Below are 21143 nucleotides of genomic sequence, written 5' to 3'. Positions count from 1 at the left end.
GATGGTTGTCTTTCTGTAAGGTTCTCCTCTCTCCACAGAAAAATTCTGGAGCTCAGACAGAGTGACCATCTGGTTATTTATCACCTCCCTGACTTCTTCATCTGACAGACTAGTCATTCTTTGGATTAAAACTGTAAAAACCCTACATTTACAATAAACAAATTATGATTTTTGAGTGAACTATTTGAACAGTTGCCTGAAGTTATTTCGCTTTAAAGGGAAATAAAAGAACCTATTCTTTGCACTTAAAGTGAGATTACTGAACCTATCAGGAGCCTGAGAAAAATACTCACTTTAGAAGATATATTCACATGACACTTAGAGGTTTTTGAATGGGTACTTTTCATTTCTTTAATGTTAAAGAGATAATTAACCACAAAATGTAATTTCTGTCCAAATCTATTCACTATCATCTATTGGTCATTATAAGATAAGAAACTTGTTGATGACACTGGTTGAAGCTGTCTAGTTTGTGGGTATAACACTTTCCTAGACAGTAAGGAAACGTACAATTTAGCTTCACATTTATTACAAGCTTTACCACATTTATTTTGTGGGACAGATTAATAAATCTGTGAGGTTTATGTGTTTTGATTATTGTTGGGAACAGTAGCAGAATAACACATTTTAGGGTTAAGTCTGACATGCATGTTTACAATATTGATAAAACAAATTAATACCGACCAATGGGTAGTAACAACTACAAAAGGTTTTTTCCATTAGAACAAGTTGATCATTCATTTTCCTTGGGCTCAGTCTCTATTTCAGGAGTCGCCACAGTGGAATAAACCACTAACTATTCCAGCATATGTCTTACACAGCAGATGCCCTTCCAGCCTCAACCCAGTACACATTTTCAGTACACATTTATTTATTAAGTGTCTAAACCGGAGCTTATCTTGACAAACCATGTATAAAATACATGTATTGCCTATAAATTTTAATTTCAAAAGTAGGGTGAGTGTTTAGGGGTTAAACCTTGCATTTAGGAACATGCTGAATTTCTTTAGCAGTGCAACTTACTGTCGCATCCCCAGCTTGTTCCTGCTGCTCCATCTACCACTCTCTCTCACCATCACGTTCCCTCAGCACCAATCATCGCTCCCAATCTCCTGCCACCTCTTATCACGCCCGAGCACATTCACCTGAATTCTAATTAGACACACCTGCACCCCTCATCAGCACTCCCCATATAAAGCTGCGGTCACACTTGACTTTTCTCCCCATGGACTTCCATTCATACGCACGTGAATGTGTCAGACCGGAAACACAGGGTCATACGTTGAGTTTCGCAGTTCGCTGCTGTGCAAAGTTCAAGCTTGGTGAACTCTGACCTGCGAAATCACATCTCTTGACTGCGTGAGACCAATCAAGGATTAAAACACGACCTCTCTGGACAGAATTTTAAAATATGGAGCAATCGCTGGCTTTTTAAAATTTCTAATCAGTTTGTTTAATCCCGCCCCTTTTTGCAGCGCCATACGACAGAATTTCGCATGCTCAAACTCTAGTGTGACCGCAGCTTAACCCAGCGATTCCAGTCAGTCAGTGGCTGGAATCAGTGTCTGACGGTTCACCTAACCTTTTCCCTGACTCGCCTTCTTCCGTGGATGTTCATTTCGCTTAGGCTTAGTCCTTTATTTATCAAAGGTCGCCACAGCAAAATGAACCGCCAACTATTCCATCATATGTTTTACGCAGCGGATGCCCTTGTAACCACAACCCTGTACTGGGAAACACCCATACACGCTCTCATTCACACACACTCATACGGCCAATTTAGTTTATTCAATTAACCTATAGCGCATGCCTTTGGACTGTGGAGGAAACCGAAGGAAACGCATGTGAACAAGGGGAGTACATGCAAACTCCACACAGGACTCCACTCCACAATTGGCCCAGCCAGGATTTGAACCAGTGACTTTCTTGCTATGAGGTGACCGTATTAACCACAGAGCTAGTCCAATCATGCTAATAATCAAAGAGTATCAAGCTTAAAATGGGCCAATCGTTGGCATTACATTCTACAAAACAAACAAGCGAAACAACATTTTTTTTTGATTCATATAATTTCTGACTGAAACAGTTGTTGTGTTGTATCCTTACAAAAAATACTGCAGAATTAAAAAAAGAATACTGCAGTTTTAGTTGACTTCTGAAAAGTGCAGTTTTTTTGGACATGAAAACACTGCATTAGTTAAGTATATTGCAGTATTACTGCAATACAACTGAAGTACTTCAATACAACCAACTGCAGTACATCTACTGCAATTGGCTCTATGCACAGCAAGAGTTTTAAAGCCACAGATAAACTTCCGGTGAAAGCTTTATGTGAGTATTTTCAATTTCATAAGGTTGTTTTTACAGCATCAATGTTGTTATGTAATTACAATACCTTCAGTTAAACAGACTTCAGCATTCATTTAGTTGTTCAAGCGTAAAACGAGATCAAAGACTGTCTAACTGCTAGTGCCGAAAGTAGCTACAGGCTAGCACAGAAATTCCATTGAAAATACTGGGGTAAAATAAACTGTCACATTTTAAAGACATGGCGGGGGAAGTTTCATGCAGTGCTTCTTGTCTGATCTGAGACCCACTTCATATCATATATATATACCAGGCAGTGAAGATCGATGATTTTTAAAGAAATTAGATATTAAACGTGATAATTTTGTAATGGAAAGACAGTTCACTGGAAGCCCTTCGGCTGCCTGACTGAAAATTAAAAGTCCGTGTGCATAGCCCATTCAACTGAAATACTTCTACAGTACAACTACTGCAATAGTACTCAAGTGATACTACTACTATAATGCATTACTGCTACTGCATACTGAAGTACTACTACTATAATGTAGTACTGCTGATGCATACTGAAGTACTACTATAATGCATTACTGCTACTGCAATACAACCGAAGTACTTCAAGACAACTGCAGTACAACTACTACTTTTTCTGCTCAGTGGACAATGGTTTCCAAATGAGGTTTTCAGTACTTCAGTTGTATTGCTGAAGCACAACCACAATATAGTGTATTGGACTTTTCAGAAGTATAACTCATGGTCACACTTTATTTTGATGGTTCGTTTGTTGAATTTAAGTTACATTGCATCTACTTCATGCCAACTATTTCTCCATAGATTATTAGTAGACTGTTAGGTTAGGGTTAGTGTAAGTTGACATGTACTTGTAAAGTTTCTTCTAGTCAGTTAAATGTCTGTTGAAGGAGCAGTATCAGCAGATATTAAGCAGACAGTCTACTAATACTCAAATGGACCATCAAAATAAAGTCTTACCCTAATTAACTACAGAAATACATCTACAACACTGCAATGCATAATAAGACTAAAGTGGACCTTTAGTACTCATGTACCTAAGTGCAATAAATTATATAACATATCACTTTATAGCTCCTCTCAGTTTATTTAATGTTACTTCAGTTGTACTGCAGATTTTACTACTGTTGAACTTTATAGTTGAACAGGGTTTAGACCTAATTATACTGCAATTGTGCAGTTGCATTGAATTTTGCCAGTTATCCTTGTATATAGGCTGCTGCTGTTGTACTGTTCAGTTCACTGCAGTTAATTTTTATTCGTTTTTGCAAATAAAGTCTTAAAATTCTAGTTAGAAAATTACTTGAATCCAAAAAACTTCCCTGAAAAAAGGGCAAAATATTCTTGGAAGATGTTGACGAACAAACCCTTTGGAACACAAGTGCAGGACCGGTCTTAACACCATATGGGCATATTAGACTACAGCAGCACTAGTACAGTAAAGACGGAGTTTACTTGTTTATTACAAGTTATACTGCTGTTGAACTGTATTGTACTGTATTTGATCTGTGTTTATACATCATAGTAATTTTGCAATTGTGGTTAATTTTATTGCAGTTATACTTCTATATACTTCAGTTTACTGCAGTTATTTTTGTAAGGGTAGTGAGATTAGTATATAGCTGTTTCATGTTTTAAAACACAGTTATTCTTGCATCATGTGTGTGTGTGTTGTAACTTATTAAAAGGCACAGCAAAAGTGTTTTAATTTCATTTTTCTGAATTTATTTAGTTCAAATTTTAAATGACACATGAGAAATTGGAAAACTCACTGAGGCTGAAATAACACAGCACTTTAGGTAGGTTTAGAAATACCAATTACCCAGATAATCACATAACAGGTTTAAAATGGTTTAAAAATAGTGTACTAAAAATCCATTGAGTCAGTATTCAACACATATCCCATGACGCTTTGTCAATTTTGCATATTAAAACAATCTCTACAAAATGAGGCTTTTGTTTTCCCCTTTATACAAATCCTTTGATATATACAAATCCGGATGTGTGCTTGTGAAAGGGTATAAAAGTGACCATACATTGAAATTGTCCACATGTTTTCAGTTTGCTTGTGATGAAGAGCATTCTAGTAGGACTTCTGGATGGTTACGGGGTAGAGGAGAGGAATGGCGATGCCCTGGCCTGGTTTCTCAAAAGCACTTATCAAATTCTTGACCTTGCGGAACAAGCGTTTAGTCTGTCCTGGAGCTGTCTGTCAAAGTAATAATAATAAATGAGTAAATTAATACACAAACATCAACAACATCAGTTTAATCCATTTGCAAAGGTCTGATTTATACCAATAGTCTAGAACAGGGGTTCCCAAACTTTTCAGCCTGCGACCCCCAAAATAACAGTGACTCGTGACCCCCACATTCCACTGAGGTGGTTATAAATGTGCAAATGTTGCACACACAATAATATATAAAAAAAATAATATATAAATTATATTATATTATAATATAATTATATTATTAAAATTATATTATTATATTATATTATAATATCTAATACAATATTATAATATTATAATAATATATAATAATAATAATAATAATAATAATATTATATTATATTATAATTATATTATTTATATTATTTATTTATTATTTTATTTATTATTTATATTATTATAATTATATTATATTATTATTATTATATTATATTATAATATATAAATTCGAGCATATTGACAACACAAAAATTTGCAACAGCCTAACAACCATAGGTTATAATTTGTATTAATTTTTGTTTTATTTATTAAAAACCTCACTTATTGAGACTGGTGGGCACAATGTTTTCAGCACAAGTCTATTCTTGGTTTAATTTTGGAGACCACCACTCAGAGATCATACTCAATGTTCAGTTTTGGCCTGTATTTATTTTTAATGTATTTAATTGCAATAAAGATGTCAGAAAGTTTATCCTGGTGCTATAAAATCAATCTGCTGCAGCTGACACTATTGCTGTGTTGTTAATCTAATGCAGAGGTGCCCAAACTTTTTCTTATGAAGGATCAAAATCCAACTTGATTGAAGGCAGTGGGCTGAAGGTAAATATGCTAAACTGCACTGTAAATAATGCTGGGATCCACACAATTCATTCTGATTGGGCCAACATAAATCAATTAAGTTAACACATTTAAGTGGATTACACATAAAACAATTAAGTTGTCCCCAAAAATGTCAAGAGTTGTGTTGTTTCAGCTCATTTTAAATAAGTCGTTTGATCAAGCAAAAATGGATAGTCCCTTTATTAGCTTAGTCCCTTTATTAATCAGGGGTCGCCACAGCAGAATGAACCACCAACTTATCCAGCATATGTTTTACACAGTGGATGCCCTTCCAGCCACAACCCATTACTGGGAAACACCCATACACACTCATTCACACTCATACACTATACGGACAGCTTAGCTTACCCACCTATAGCACATGTGTTTGGACTGTGGGGAAAACTGGAGCATCTGGAGGAAACTCACGTGAACACGGGGAGAACATGCACACTCCACACAGAAATGCCAACTGACCCAGCCAGGACTCGAACCAGAAACCTTCTTTCTGTGAGGCGATCGTGCTAGCAACTGCGTCACCGTGATGCTGGTAATTCTAATAGTTTAATAAAATTTATTTGACTTTTGGAAAACACCAAGCAACCCCGACTTTGGGAACCACTGGCATTGTGACCATTGTGACATTCCAGGAGTCACAAATAAAATAAAATAAAATAAAATAAAATAAAATAAAATAAAATAAAATAAAATAAAATAAAATAAAATAAAATAAAATAAAATAAAATAAAATAAAATAAAATAAATAAAGCAAGTTAAAAATACTTACTGAAAATACAACATGCAAATAAAAAGCCATCAGCCCTACAGTTTATTTAATTTTTTTATTTTTTCCATTATTGTGACTCCTGGGGTGTTTATGTTAGAATGACAACACAGTCAGTTGCAGCAGATTAATTTTATGGCACCAGCCTAAACTTTCTAAAACCTTTATGGCACTCTTGTACATTTAGGCTACGACTAAACATGGACCGATGATCTCCAAGTGGCGGTCTTGAAAACTAAACCAAGAAAAGACTTGTGCTGAAAGCATTGTGTGTTATTAGGTGATGTTAATATTAAATTAAACAAATTGATAAACTACTATAAAAAATTATATGGTTGTTAGACTGTTACATGTTTTTGTGTTGTCAGTAGGCTCATGTTTATATAGGCCTATTGGTGTGTGTGAGCCATTGCATGCATTGTATGCATGTTTATAACCACCTCTGAAAAATAGTGAGGGTCGCGAGTCACTGAGACTGTTATTTTGGAAGTTGCAGGCTGAAAAGTTTGGGAACCCCTGCTCAAGTGAACCGTTCGATATTAATCAATTTAGATAATTGAATATATGTTTTGCAGAATTCTTTGCAAAATACAGTGCTCAGCATAATTGAGTACAGCCCATTTTAAAAATGAATATTTTTATCAATTTCTCAGTGAATATAGGCAATGTGTTTTGGTGCATTTGAACAAAACAGATTTCCTAAACAGATATATTTGTTACCTACAAAATTTCAACTAAATTTTTCTATATCTTCGCTTCTCTTGATTTTTTCCTCATTTTAAAATTTGTATTTAATATTTTTCCATAACATATAAATTTGGGTGTACTAGTTGTTGGACCGTAATCGTAAGTTATTTTGTTAGATAAGCTGCAGATTTGGCTTCAGTACTGACTAATCTAATGTTTATGCACAAATATAATATTGTAAAGCTTCCTATTAAAAATATGAATTTAAAAGAGAGATTTGTGAAGGGTGCAATTACATACAGTGCTTTTTCTACATTTTTTTATGTTACAGCCTTATTCCAAAATGGATTAAATTCATTTATTTTCTCAAAATTCTACACACAATACCCCATAATGACAATGTGAAAGAAGATTTTTTGAAATTGTTGGAAATTTATTAAAAATAAAAAAGCTGAAAAATCCCATGTACATCAGTATTCACAGCCTTTGCTCAATACTTTGTTGATGCACCTTTGGCAGCAATTACAGCCTCAAGTCTTTTTGAATATGATGCCACAAGCTTGGCACACCAGTCTTTGGGAATTTTTGCCAATTCCTCTTTGCAGTACCTCTTAAGCTCTATCAGGTTGGATGGGATGCGACGGTGTACAGCCATTTTTAGATCTCTCCAGAGATGTTTAATAGGATTTAGCTCTGGGCTCTGGCTGGGCCACTCAAGGACATTCACTGAGTTGTTGTGAAGCCACTCCATTGATATTTTGGAGGAGCTTTGGGTCATTGTCCTGATGGAAGATGAGCCGTCGCCACAGTCTGAGGTCAAGAGCGCTCTGAAGCTGGTTTTCATTCAGGATGTCTCTGTACATTGCTGCATTCATTTTTCCCTCTATCTTGACTAGTCTTCCAGTTCCTGCTGCTGAAAAACATTCCCAATAGCATGATGCTGCCACCACCATGCTTCACTGTAGGGATGGTATTAGCTTGGTGATGAGCGGTGCCTGGTTTTCTCTAAACGTAACGCCTGGCATTTACTCCAAAGAGTTAAATTTTAGTCTCATCAGACCAGAGAGTTTTGTTTCTTATGGTTTGAGAGTCCTTCAGATAGTTTTTGGCAAATTCCAGGCAGGGAGTGGCTTCTGTCTGGCCAATCTACCATACAGGCCTGATTGGTGGATTATTGCAAAGATGGTTGTCCTTCTATAAGGTTCTCCACTCTCCACAGCTCAGACAGAGTGACCATCGGGTTATTGATCACCTCCCTGACTAAGGCCCTTCTCCCTCGATCACTCAGCTTAGATGGCCGGCCAGCTCTAGGAAGAGTCCTGATGGTTCCAAACATCCTCCACTTACAGATGATAGAGGCCACTGTGCTCATTGGAACTTTCAGAGCAGCAGAAATTTTTCTGTAACTTTCCCCAGCCTTGTGCCTTGAGTCAATCCTGTCTCAGAGGTCTACAGGCAATTCCTTTGTCTTCATGTTTGGTTTGCACTGTCAACCCTGGGACCTTATACAGACAGGTGTATGCCTTTTCAAATCATGTCCAATCACTGAATTTACCACAGGTGAACTCCAATTAAGCTGCTGAAACATCTCAAGAATGATCAGTGGAAACAGAATGTACCTGAGCTCAATTTAGAGCTTCACGACAAAAGCTGTGAATACTTATGTACATGTGATTTTTCCGGTTTTTTATTTTTTTATAAATTTGCAACAATTTCAAAAAATCTTTTTTCACATTTTCATTATGGGGTATTGTGTGTAGAATGTTGAGGAAATAAATGAATTTAATCCATTTTGGAATAAGGCTGTAACATAAAAAAATGTGGTAAAGGTGATGCAAACCTTTCCGGATGCACTGTATATATTCATATTTTGCAGAATTAAATTAAGAACATTTATAATTATCAAGAGAATAAGACACTGTCACATAATCATTTTTATCATATTTGCTTTATATAATGTTTTGCATCTGCACAACTCTATTTTGACTTTGACTCTGACTTTTTGACTTGAATTGCATATGCTTAAGTAAAGAATTAATTGAGAAATTAGTTCATGACAATATAAAATTTAGAGAAAAACAATCTTTCTTATTCAGATGGTTTCTGTATTATTAGACGAAAGATTATTTTTCTAACAACATTATTTGAAACCTCATGTGTTCTGAGACATATAATGTTTAAAATAAATTGCTTAATTGTTATTTTTTCAAAACAAAGCTAAAAAGTTCCGGTAAAAAAAAGCTAATTATTTTTTCAATTTAATTTCAATTGTCTATGTATGGAGGTTTGTGCATATTTTGAATATTTAGTTAATTAATTAAATTAAAATAAATTACTTATTGACTAACTAAGTTACTTTTCAGATAATGTAATTAAAAATGTATATTATTTAAATATAACTGGAAAGATAACTAATTACTAATAACTAATTACTATTTTTGGAAGTAACTTACCCAACATTGGTTAATAGTTGGTTAAATTGGTTGAACTTTTATGCTATCCATGTGTTGTTTTCATTCAGTTATCTAGGATCTGTAGCTATGATAGCATGTTGACACATTTTTTCCTCTGTAAAATCTTTTAAATATCATCCAACCCAAACTTTCTTTCCATAGCTGACTCATCCTCTTCACATTTGAGTCAGGAAACACATGTTTTATTTTATGCTCATGAGTTATTGATTTGTTAACAGAATATTGAGATACACTTCAATATGAAATATGAATCACCCAATTTGTGTATGTGAACATGCATACATTTTGTTTGCTGTTTGCTCAAACTACTTGTTTTAAATGAGCTGAAACAACAAAACTCTTGTTTAATCCACTTAAATATGTAACTTAATGCCTTCATGTTGTCCCAACACAAAAAACGTTTTTTTTTACAGTATAGCTATATATTAGTTTTACAATGTTTGATGTAAGATATTTTGAAGAATGCTGGTTGCTGGGCCCCGTCGACTTCCATGGTCAAAAAAAAATTACTATGGAAGTCAATTGTCCCACTTAAGTTTGAAACTCAAATAGGTTTTAAACAAGTGAAAGTTGAATTAGTGATTACAGAGTTTACATTTTTTGGTGAACTATACCTTTAATAAAAGGATTAAACCCTTTGTAACTTGAAACAGATACTCAATTTTTTTTTAAAGTAAAGTCAACTAATCGCTTTTTACAGTGTTTGCATTATTTCAGCTTTATCACAGTGATTTGTAATTCAAAAGATGTATTTTGCCAACATCCAACATTGTAAAACTAATATATAGCTACACTGTAAAAGACTCTGTGGGTTCCACACAATCAATTTGTTTTAAGTTTTTTTTAAGTAAATTTTTCCCTCTCCGCTGTCGCCACCGGCTTGCATGGTTCGGGATCTGTAGAGCTGCGCATAGTTGGATTTGCTCTTCGGTGTTTGGACTCTCAGTAGTGATTTTTAAACCACACTGAACTGAACTTAAACACTACAAACTGAACTACACTGTTCATATTTACTATGACCTTTTATGTGAAGCTGCTTTGACACAATCTACATTGTATAAGCGCTATACAAATAAAGGTGAATTTAATTGAATTGAATTTTAACTTAATCAATTTGGGTTGGGACAACATGTGCCCCAAAGTGTGTCCATAAATTGTTTGCCCTTTGCTCGAACTATTTATTTTAAATGAGCTGAAACAATTCTTCAGTTTTTTAAACTTATTTTTTTTATGTTCAATCCACTTAAATTTGTTAAAACTAATAAGAGAACTTAATGCCTTCATGTTGTCCCAACACAAACTGATTGTGTGGAACCCACAGTCTTTTACAGTGTAGCTATATATTAGTTTTACGGTAACACTTTACAATGAGGTTTATTAGTTAATGCATTTACTAACATGAACTAATCATGAACAACACTTGTACAGCATTTATTAATCATAATTGAACATTTACTAATGCATTATTAACATCCAAGTCCAGGTTTGTTAACATTAGTTAATGCACCGTGAGTTAACATGAACTAACAATAAACAACTGTATTTTCATTAACTAACGTTAACTCTCACGAACAAATACTGTAGTAAATGTTTTGTTCATTGTTTGTTCATGTTAGTAAATGCATTAATTAACATTAACTAATGAACCTTATTGTAAAGTGTGACCAGTTTTACAGTGTTGGACGTACACAAAAAACATGTTTTGAATTCCAAATCACTGTGATAAAGCTGAAATAATGAAAACACTGTAAAAAGGGATTAGTTGACTTAAAAAAAATTAACAGTTCAGTTTTTAAAGGTATAGTTCCTCCAAAAATGTAAACTCTGTACTCACTTATTCAACTTTTACTTGTTTAAAACCTATTTGAGTTTCTTTCTGTTGAACAAAAATGAAGATATTTTGAAGAATGCTACTTCCATAGTCAAAAAAAAAAACCTACTATGGATGTGACTGGTCCAATTCAAAAGTTTAAAAGCACATGAGGGAGAATAAATGATGAGGTAATTTCAATTTTGGGCGAACTAACCCTTTTAGGTGAAGTCAACTTTTCATTTTCAAGGCACCTTTTTTCTAAGTACAGTAACTAATTGCTTTTTACAGTGTATAAGTTCAAGATTAGCTTTAGCATAATAAAAACTTGAGTAACCATAAATTAATAAAATAACAGCACAAATATAGGCCTGTGTACAACAATTATATAAGAGATAAAACAGTATTTAAAAGCCTCACAAATGTCGCAATATGATTCACAGAATTACCCATTAATAGCCTTTGTTGAGGAAAAATGACAAAATCAGAGAATTGTAGGACAAAAGAAAAACTAGAGTGCAGGGGCGGACTGGGACAAAAATTCAGCCCTGCACTGTAGCCACACCAGCCCACATTACCACACAGACACAGCCCCACCCACGGACATGCACATTCAATACTTATATTAGTGTACATATGGTGAATTAATATAAGCAGTAGTATATCTCATAGATATTTAAACATTTAATGTATGTGACTGGAACAAAACAACCTGTTTTTAACAAATTTATGCCTACGGTAAAAACTAAATAAAAAATAATCTGTGAATCCTGTAGAGTCTGTGTGCTGTCTATGTCGTTTGTCGGCTATTACCTGTGAATGTGTCTCACAAACACACACCTTTACACACTAATAGACATGCAGCACTAGCAACACCAGCATACTTTTATTCACAAATAACTATGTACAGTTGAAGTCAGAAATATTAGACCCCATGATTATTTTTCCCCCCAATGTCTGTTTAACAAAGAGCAGATTTGTTCAACTCATTTCTAAACATAATAGTTTTAATAACTCATTTCTAATAACTGATTTATTTTATCTGTCATGATGACAGTAAATACTATTTGGCTAGATTTTTTTCAAGACACTTCTATACAGCTTAAAGTGACATATAAAGGCTTAACTAGGTTAATTAGGTTAACTAGGCAGGTTATGGTAATTAGGCAAGTCATTGTATAACGATGGTTTGTTCTGTAGACTATCGAAAAAAAATATATAGCTTAAAGCGGCTAATAATTTTGACCTTAAAATGGTTTTTAAAAAATTTAAAATTTTATAAAATAAAAATGATTTTATTCTAGCCGAAATAAAACCAATAAGACTTTATCCAGAAGAAAAAATATTATCAAACATACTTTGAAAATTTCCTTGCTCTGTTAAACATCATTTTGGAAATATTAAAATTCAGGGGGCTAATAAATCTGACTTCAACTGTATGTTATTCTCTGCAGTGTTGTCATTCTCTTCGCCTCTACCTAAGGATTAAATACATATTGTAACCTATGCATGTATTTAATGTTTTACTTTAAAGACTAGCAATGTATTCAGTTCACTACAAATGCCTACAGTACTATGGCTATAGCTACAGGTTCCTTTGCATGTTAGACTATATTGCTAGTACAGTAGCATACAGTAGTCTGTATACCCTAAATCCCACGTTATCTGCTGATAATGACATTTTAAAACGTACGGGAGTCCTACAGTGAGCTTACAACTGTCAAACACAGTGTAGGTAACTGTCAGAAGTAGCGTGAATGGTGTCAAAATTACTTGGTGTATTTTAGTATAATGACTTAGAAGTATATTTTCTGTTTTCTTCTTACCTCCTCTACCGTGCTGCTGTCCTCTGATGCAGCAGCCCAAATTTAAACCTTTCGAGATTATTTCAGTAAATTTTATGCATTTGGCAGCGTCTGATTTTAGAGCCCTTTTTTGCTTTCCTGGAGCTTTTCGGCATCGCCTTTCCAGTTTTTACCAGTCCATCTCTGACACTTAGCTTGTATTGCTCTTACTGTTTGTTTGACATTCTTGCCAGATTTTAATTACGTCCGCGTAACCTCTGATTGGGTCAGCCCCTATCAAAACTAGCCGGTCGTCACCGATTGAGCCAAATGCTTAACATTTAATTGTTATTTTTATAATAATAATAATTATTATTATTACTATCATCATCATCATCATCATCATCATCATCATCATCATCATCATCATCATCATATTCACATCTTGCAAGAGATAAAAGCTGCCTGCATATAAAAACAATACATATTAAGAAAAAAAAAACTGACCGGCCCACATTTAAAAATGGTCCGCCCCTGCTAGAGTGAATTATTAATGATTTATGATGCAGAACTTTACTTTTCAGTTGTCTTTAAATGTATCCTGTTTTGTTACACTGTTTTATTGCATTAGAGATTCCTCACCTCAGCTGCCCAGGAGCCCGCTGAATCTTTTTGAAGCCGGTATGTGTAGACAAAACCTTGACACCTGGCAGTGTGAAGTAACAAATGAAAATGAGCAGAAGACGATCATTTAAACAACAATTTGAAATTGTTCTTTGACACCTCAAATAAAACGGAGTAAATTCATTGCCTTTAAAGTGACAGGCTGACTTTTCTTAAAGGTACAGTTCACCCAAAATTTAAAATGTACTCACTGTTCCCGCTCAGGTGGATCCAAAATTTTCTTTCTTCTGTTGAACACTAAAGATATTTTGAAGAACGCTGAAAACCTGTAAACACTGACTTAGTAGAACATAGTAGAAGCGAATGCTATGGTAGTCAATAGTTACCGATTTTCAGCTTTCTTCAAAATATTGTATTTTGTGTTCAACAGAAGAAAGAATCTCAAAAAGGTTTTTACTTTAACAAGTAAAGGGTGAGTAAATGATGACAAATTTTCATTTTTGGGTGAACTCTACCTTAAAAATAATGAGTAAACCATTGTAACTTGTAACAGTTAAGCTGACCAAATTTGTATAATTATGCACAAGTTTTACTCACTTTTTAAAAATGTAAAGTCAACTATTGGCTTTTTCCAGTGCAGGCTAAGTGTTCAGTTAAAGGGATAGTTCACCCAAAAATTTGCTAATTTCAAACATTTTCAAGTTTCTTTATTCTGTTAAACATAAAAGTAAGTTTTCTACAATGGAGGTCAATGGTTACCGGTTTTCAGCATTCTTCAAAATATATTCTTCTGTGTTTAACAGAAGAAAGAAATTCAAAAAGGTTTTAATCAAGTAAAGGTTGAGTAAATGATGACAGAATTTCATATTTTGTTGAACAATCCCTATAAAAAGTTAGAAAACAATGGTATTTGGCTTAATTTGGAATAATTAAGTTGGCAAAATGTGTACAGTATAATTCCGCAAATAATTTTAATGTAACAGTTTTACTCACTTTAAAAAAAACAGTAGTCAATCAATTGCTTTTTTGCAGGTCTGTCATCATTTACTCTCCCTTTACTTATTTCAAACATGTTCAAGATTTCTCATAAATTTTTTATTTATTTTATTTTTATTCAAATGTTAGTTTCCTGCAATGGATGTCAGTGGTCTTCAGCATTCTTCGAAACATCTTCTTTTGTGTTCAACTGAAGAAAGAAACTCAAATTGGTTTTAAACAAGTAAAGGGTGGGTAAATGACAGAACTTTTATATTTTGTTGACCTGTCTCTTTAAAAAAAGTGAGAAAACCATTGTAACTTAGAACAGTTAAGTTGACTAAATGTGTATAGTTATGCACAAATATTTTAATGTAAAGATTTTACTCACATTTTAAAAAAATAGCAGTCAATCAATTGCTTTTTGCAGGCTGTCATCATTTACTCTCCTTTTACTTTTTTCAAACATGTTCAAGTTTCTTTTTTCAGTTAAACACAAATGTTACAATGCTACAATGGAAGTCAATGGTTACCGGTTTTCAGCTTTCTTCAAAATATCTTCTTTTGTGTTAAACAGAAGAAAGAAACTCATAAAGTTTTTAAACAAGTAAAGGGTGAGTAAATAATGACGGAATTATCATATTTTGTTGAACTGTCCCTTTGAAAAGTAAGAAAACCATAGTAACTTGGAACAGTTACGTTGGCAAAATGTGTTTAATTATGCACAAATAATTTTAAGACAATAGTTTTACTCACATTTTATAAAAGTAAAGTCAACTAATCACTTTTTGCTGGCTGAGTGTTGATTTAAAGTGAAAGGTTGCCCAAAAATTAAAACTCTCATTTTCAAACATTTCCAAGTTTCTTTATTTTGTTAAACACAAAAGTTAGTTTCTTACAATGGAAGTCAATGGTTACCGGCTTTCAGCTTTCTTCAAAATATCTTCTTTTGTGTCAAACAGAAGAAAGAAACTCATAAGGGTTTTAAACAAGTAAAGGGTGAGTAAATTATGACAGAATTTTCATTTTGGAGTAAAGGCTGAGTAAATGATGACAGATTTTTTATATTTTGATAAGCTATCCCTTTAAAAAGTGAGAAAACCATGGTAACTTGGAGCAGTCAAGCTGACAAAATTTGTATAATTATGCGCAAATAATTTTAACGTAACGCTTATACAAGTTTCTTTATTCTGTTAAACACAAAAGTTAGTTTCCTACAATGGAAGTCAATGGTTACCGGTTTTCAGCATTCTTCAAAATATCTTCTTTTGCGTTCAACTTAAGAAATAAACTCATAAAGGTTTTAAGCTAGTAAAGGGTGAATAAATTATGACAGAATTTAAATTTCTTGTTGAATTGTTCCTTTAAAATGTAAGAAAGCCATGGTTACTTAGAATGGTTAAGCTGACAAAATGTGTATAATTATGCACAAATAATTTTAATGTAACAATTTTACTCACTTTTTAAAAAATAGTAAAGTCAATCAAGTGGTTTTTGCAGGCTGAGTGTTGATTTAAAGGGATAGTTCAGTCAAAAATGAAATCATTTCCAAGTTTTTTTATTCTGTTAAACACAAAAGTTAGTTTCCTGCAATGGAAGTCAATGGTTACCGGTTTTCAGCATTCTACAAAAGATCTTATTTTGTGTTCAACAAAAGAAAAAAACTCAAAACGGTTTTAAACAAGGGTGAGTAAATGATGACAGACTTTTTATATTTTGTTGAACTGTCCCTGTAAAAAAGTGAGAAAACCATTGAGCAGTTAAGTAGTCAACATTTGTATAATTATGTGCAAATAATTGTAATGTAACAGTTCTACTAATTTTTTTTTAAAATAAAGTAAGGTCAAGCAATTGCTTTTTGCAGGCTGAGTGTTCATTTAAAGGGATAGTTCATGCAAAATTTTAAATTCTGTCATCATTTACTCGCACTTTACTTATTTCAAACATTTTCACGTTTCTTTATTATGTTAAACACAAAAGTTATTTTCCTACAATGGAAGTCAATGGTTACCTGTTTTCAGCTTTCTTCTAAATATCTTCTAATGTGTTGAAATGAAGAAAAAAAACTCAAAAAGGTTTTAAACAAGTAAAAAGTGATTAAATAATGACATAATTTTCATATTTTGTTGAACTATCCCTTTAAAAAGTTAGACTTGGAATAGTTAAGTAGTCAAAATATGTATAATTATCCGCAAATAATTTTAATGTATTGGTTTTACTTACTTAAAAAAAAAAGTAAGGTCAAATTGCTTTTTGCAGGCCTGTCATCTCTCCCTTTACTTATTTCAAACATGTTCAAGATTTTTTATTCGGTTAAACACAAAAGTCAGTTTCTTAAAATGAAAGTCAATGGTTACTGGTTTTCAGCTTTCTTCAAAACATCTTCTTTTGTGTTAAACAGAAGAAAGAAACTCAAAACTGTTTTAAACAAGTCAAGGGTCAGTAAATGATGACAGAATTTTCATTTCTTGTTTAACTGTCCCTTTAAAAAGTGAGAAAACCATGACTTGGAATTGTAAAGTAGTCAAAATGTGTATAATTATGCACAAATAATTTTAAGACAACAGTTTTACTCACATTTTATAAAAGTAAAGTCAACTAGTCACTTTTTGCTGGCTGAGTGTTGATTTAAAGGGAAAGTTTGCCTAAAAATTAAAACTCTAATTTTCAAACATTTCCAAGTTTCTTTATTCTGTTAAACATAAAAGTTAGTTTCCTACAATGGAATTCAATGGTTACCGGTTTTCCACATTCTTCAAAATATCTTCTTTTTGTTGTTTAAACAAGTTAAGGGTGAGTGAATGACAGAATTTTCACATTTTGTTGAACAATCCCTTTAAAAAAGTTAGTAAACCACTGTAGCCTGTAACAGTTCAGTTGACAAAATGTGTATAATTATGCGCAAATAATTTTTAGGAATGCCTTTACTCACTTTTAAAAAAAGGTAAAGTCAATCAATTGCTTTTTGCAGGCTGAATTTTAAATTTAAAGGGATAGTTCACCCAAAAATGTAAATTCCGTCATCATTTACTCATCCTTTACTATTTCAAACATTTCCAAGTTTCTTTATTCTGTTTCATACAAAAGTTAGTTTCCTACAATAAAAGTCAATGGTTACCGGTTTTCAGCTTTCTTCTAAATATCTTCTTTTGTGTTAAACAGCTGAAAAAATCTCAAGGAGGTTTGAAAGAAGTAAAGGCAGAGTAAATGAGCTATCCCTTTAAAAAGTGAGAAAACCATGGTAACTTGTAACTGTTAAACTGACAAAATTTGTATAATTATGCGCCAATAATTTTAATGTAACAGTTTTACTCACTTTAAAAAAAAAAGTAAAGTCAGTCAATTGCTTTTTGCAGGCTGAGTGTTCATTTACAGGGAAAGTTTACTCAAAAATTAAAACTCTGTCATCATTTACTCTCCTAGTCAAAAGTTTCTTTATTTGGTTAAACATAAAAGTCAGTTTCCTACAATGGAAGTCAATGGTTACCGGTTTTCAGCTTTCTTCTAAAGATCTTTTTTATTTTCAACTGAAGAAAGAAACTCAAAATGGTTTTAAACAAGTAAAGGGTGAGTAAATGATGACAGAATTTTCATATTTTGTTGAAGTGTCCATTCAAAAAAGTGAGAAACCATTATAACTTGGAAGTTACGTAGTCAAAATGTTTATAATTATGCACAAATAATTTTAATGTACTGTAACAGTTTTACTCACTTTTTAAAATTTAAATAAAGTAAGGTCAAGCAATTGCTTTTTGCAGGATGAGTGTTCATTTAAAGGGATAGTTCATGCAAAATTTTAAATTCTGTCATCATTTACTCGCCCTTTACTTATTTCAAACATTTTCAAGTTTCTTTATTCTGTTAAACACAAAAGTTAGTTTCCTACAATGGAAGTCAATGGTTACCGGTTTTCAGCATTCTTCAAAATATATTCTTTTGTGTCAAACAGAAGAAAGAAACTTATAAAGGTTTTAAACAAGTAAAGGGTCAGTAAATGATGACAGAATTTAAATTTCTTGTTGAACTGTCCCTTTAAAATGTGAGAAAGCCATGGTAACTTGGAATGGGTAAGCTGACAAAATGTGTTTAACTATGCGCAAATAAAATAATGTAACAGTTTTACTCACCTATTTGTTTTTTAAGTAAGGTCAATCAATTGCTTTTTGCAGGCTGAGTGTTCATTTAAAGGGATAGTTCACTCTCACATTCAAACATTTCCAAGTTTCTATATTTGGTTAAACACAAAAGATAGTTTCCTACAATGGAAGTCAATGGTTACCGGTTTTTAGCTTTCTTCAAAATGTCTTCTTTTGTGTTTAACAGCAGAAAAATTGTCAAGGAGGTTTGAAACAAGTAAAGGGTGAGTAAGTGAGCTATCCGTTTAAAAAAGTGAGAAAACCTTGGAACAGTTAAGTTGTCAAAATTTGTATAAATATGTGCCAATAATTTTAGGGCAACAGTTTTACTCACATTTTAAGTAGTCAACTAGTCTAAAAAAACTAAAAAGTAAAGTCAACTAATCCCATTTTTACAGTGCAGGTTAAGTGTTCATTTAAAGGGATAGTTCACCAAAAAATGAAAATTTTGACATCATTTGCTTTCCCTTTACGCATTTCAAACATTTCCAAAGTTTCTTTATTCTGTTAAACACAAAAGTTAGTTAATGGAAGTCAATGGTTACCGGTTTTCACCTTTCTTTAAAATATTTTCTTTTGTGTTCAACAGAAAAAAGAATCTCATAAATATTTGGAATCGCTTGAATAGAGTAAATAATGAGTGCATTTGTTTTGTTTAGGTGAACTATCCCTTTAACTGATCCAGCTGAAATAAGCTTGCATGTCAAAATGCTGAGATTTGTTGAGAACTTACAGAACACAGAGGCAGTATGCGCCCGGAACGCTCTCGCTGTCCCGTATTAAATAGCTCCCATCTTTGCCCGCTTCATTCAGACGCATCTCACACATTTCTCGGCTGATGGCACCGTGATAAACAGAAAGCGATTCCATTGTGCTGCAAGCATTGTATTTCAGACAATCACTACATGCAAGCGATATGTGTCCCTGAGCAGGAAATGACGAAACAAGGCAGGAAATAAGAAGAAGAAGAAAAAAAAAGAAAATCTATGCAATGCATGCTATTCATGCCAGTGAATGATAATGTCAAACTCATCTCTCAAGTCCTTTTACAGATTAATGCTTCAGCATGCCATCATTAGTGTGCAATAGTTAATATATCAAATTTAATCGAGTTTTTACAGAATGACACCAAAAAAAATCATGCTGTTTCACACAGGGTTATTATTTTCTTCTACTCACTTCGCAGTTCACAGCTCAGACTTCTGTAAAGATATAGATGTGGTTTTATAGATCCCTCAGAGTAATAAAGAGCAGGTCATTGCTATTAAAAACGACTGACATTTTCTGTATGCAGATTTTCCTGCAGCATCTTTGAGATTATTGTACTGTATTATAAGAAAGTGGAAAATTTGTGTTGTATCCAGGAAAGGGTTCTGTCACATCAAAAAACAATCCATGTGACCACATCCTGCCTATATTGCTCTGTATGTGTGTACGTTTTTGTGTTTGTTTCACAGATATAACAGATAACAGAGAAACAGATATGTAAATGGATTTTAAAAGACTTTTTGACTTCATATTGATGATGTGTGGATGGAAATTAAATAAGTTTAGAACAAAAATCACTTTTTTCAGTTGAACTTTGCTGAATTACTGGACCTTTGTCATTAATTTAAAGGGTTAGTTCACTCCAAAATGAAAAATCGGTCATAATTTATCCAGCCTTTACTTGTTTCAAACATTTATGATGTTTATTTCTTCTGTTAAACACAAAAAAAAGATATTTTAAAGAATGTTGAAAACCGGTAACCATTGACTTTCATAGTATTTGATTTTTCTACTATGCAAGTGAGGTTTTCAGCTTTCTCCAAAATATCTTCTTTTGTGTTCAACAGAATAAAGAAACTCATAAAGGTTTTAATCCACTTGAGGGTAAATAAATAGTGAGTACATTCTCATTTTTGGGGTGAATTATTTGTTTAATACTAAATAAATTCCTAAATGTTTGTTTCCACTTTTTAAAAATAAAATATTTTCCCATTAGAAAGTTCACATCTGAATAAGTGAAGTTTATTTATTGACAATTTCGAGAGGATCACGTGCTTATGATTGCTAGCAGCTGGATCCGCATTATCCAATTCTCAATGCACCAATCAGACGACTCCTAAGCTACTAAAAATATCCTGGGTTACGTACCACCGCTATCTTCATTTTGAAGAATCCTTCTTTCCACCCGTACTCCTCCTCTTTTTTAGATGGGTGACACAGTGGCCCAGTGCTTAGCACTGTTGTCTCACAGCAAGAACGTCTCTGGTTCCAGGCTTTACCAAACCAGCAGATGTTTCTGTGCGGAGTTTGCACTTTCTCCCCGTGTTCACGTGGGTTTCCCCCGGGTTCCCCGGTTTCCTCCCACCGTCCAAAAACATGCAACTTAAGTTAATTGACTAATCCAAATCAGCACCATAGACATGCTCCTAGTAAATAGTTATCTCTTAAGAGCAATCACTATCTGTTCATTAGTTATACAGCAGGGGAGTTCTCGAGAT

The 21143-nt window shown here is 33.2% G+C and overlaps 1 protein-coding gene across 1 annotated transcript; it reads right to left on the bottom strand.

Moving 5' to 3' along the window:
* Positions 1 to 4076: 4076 nt before the first annotated feature.
* sh2d1ab (SH2 domain containing 1A duplicate b) lies at positions 4077 to 19557 on the bottom strand. The gene is made up of 3 exons (XM_056472532.1): positions 19391 to 19557; positions 13565 to 13628; positions 4077 to 4543 (listed from the first exon to the last, which is right to left on the bottom strand). Exons 1-3 carry the CDS (start codon positions 19525 to 19527, stop codon positions 4418 to 4420), a joined length of 327 nt encoding a protein of 108 aa, XP_056328507.1. The 5' UTR covers positions 19528 to 19557; the 3' UTR covers positions 4077 to 4417.
* Positions 19558 to 21143: the final 1586 nt, after the last annotated feature.

The sequence above is a fragment of the Danio aesculapii genome, chromosome 14 (genome assembly GCF_903798145.1).
Source record: "Danio aesculapii chromosome 14, fDanAes4.1, whole genome shotgun sequence".
Taxonomy (NCBI): domain Eukaryota; kingdom Metazoa; phylum Chordata; class Actinopteri; order Cypriniformes; family Danionidae; genus Danio; species Danio aesculapii.
This window is presented reverse-complemented; position numbering and strand designations above follow the sequence as displayed.

Coding starts and splice junctions, on each gene's coding strand:
- sh2d1ab (XM_056472532.1), bottom strand. CDS start 19,527: ATGGAATCGCTTTCTGTTTATCACGGTGCCATCAGCCGAGAAATGTGT. Junction 13,629..19,390: donor GCATACTGCCTCTGTGTTCT/GTAAGTTCTCAA, acceptor TCACACTGCCAG/GTGTCAAGGTTTTGTCTACA. Junction 4,544..13,564: donor CGGGCTCCTGGGCAGCTGAG/GTGAGGAATCTC, acceptor TTACTTTGACAG/ACAGCTCCAGGACAGACTAA.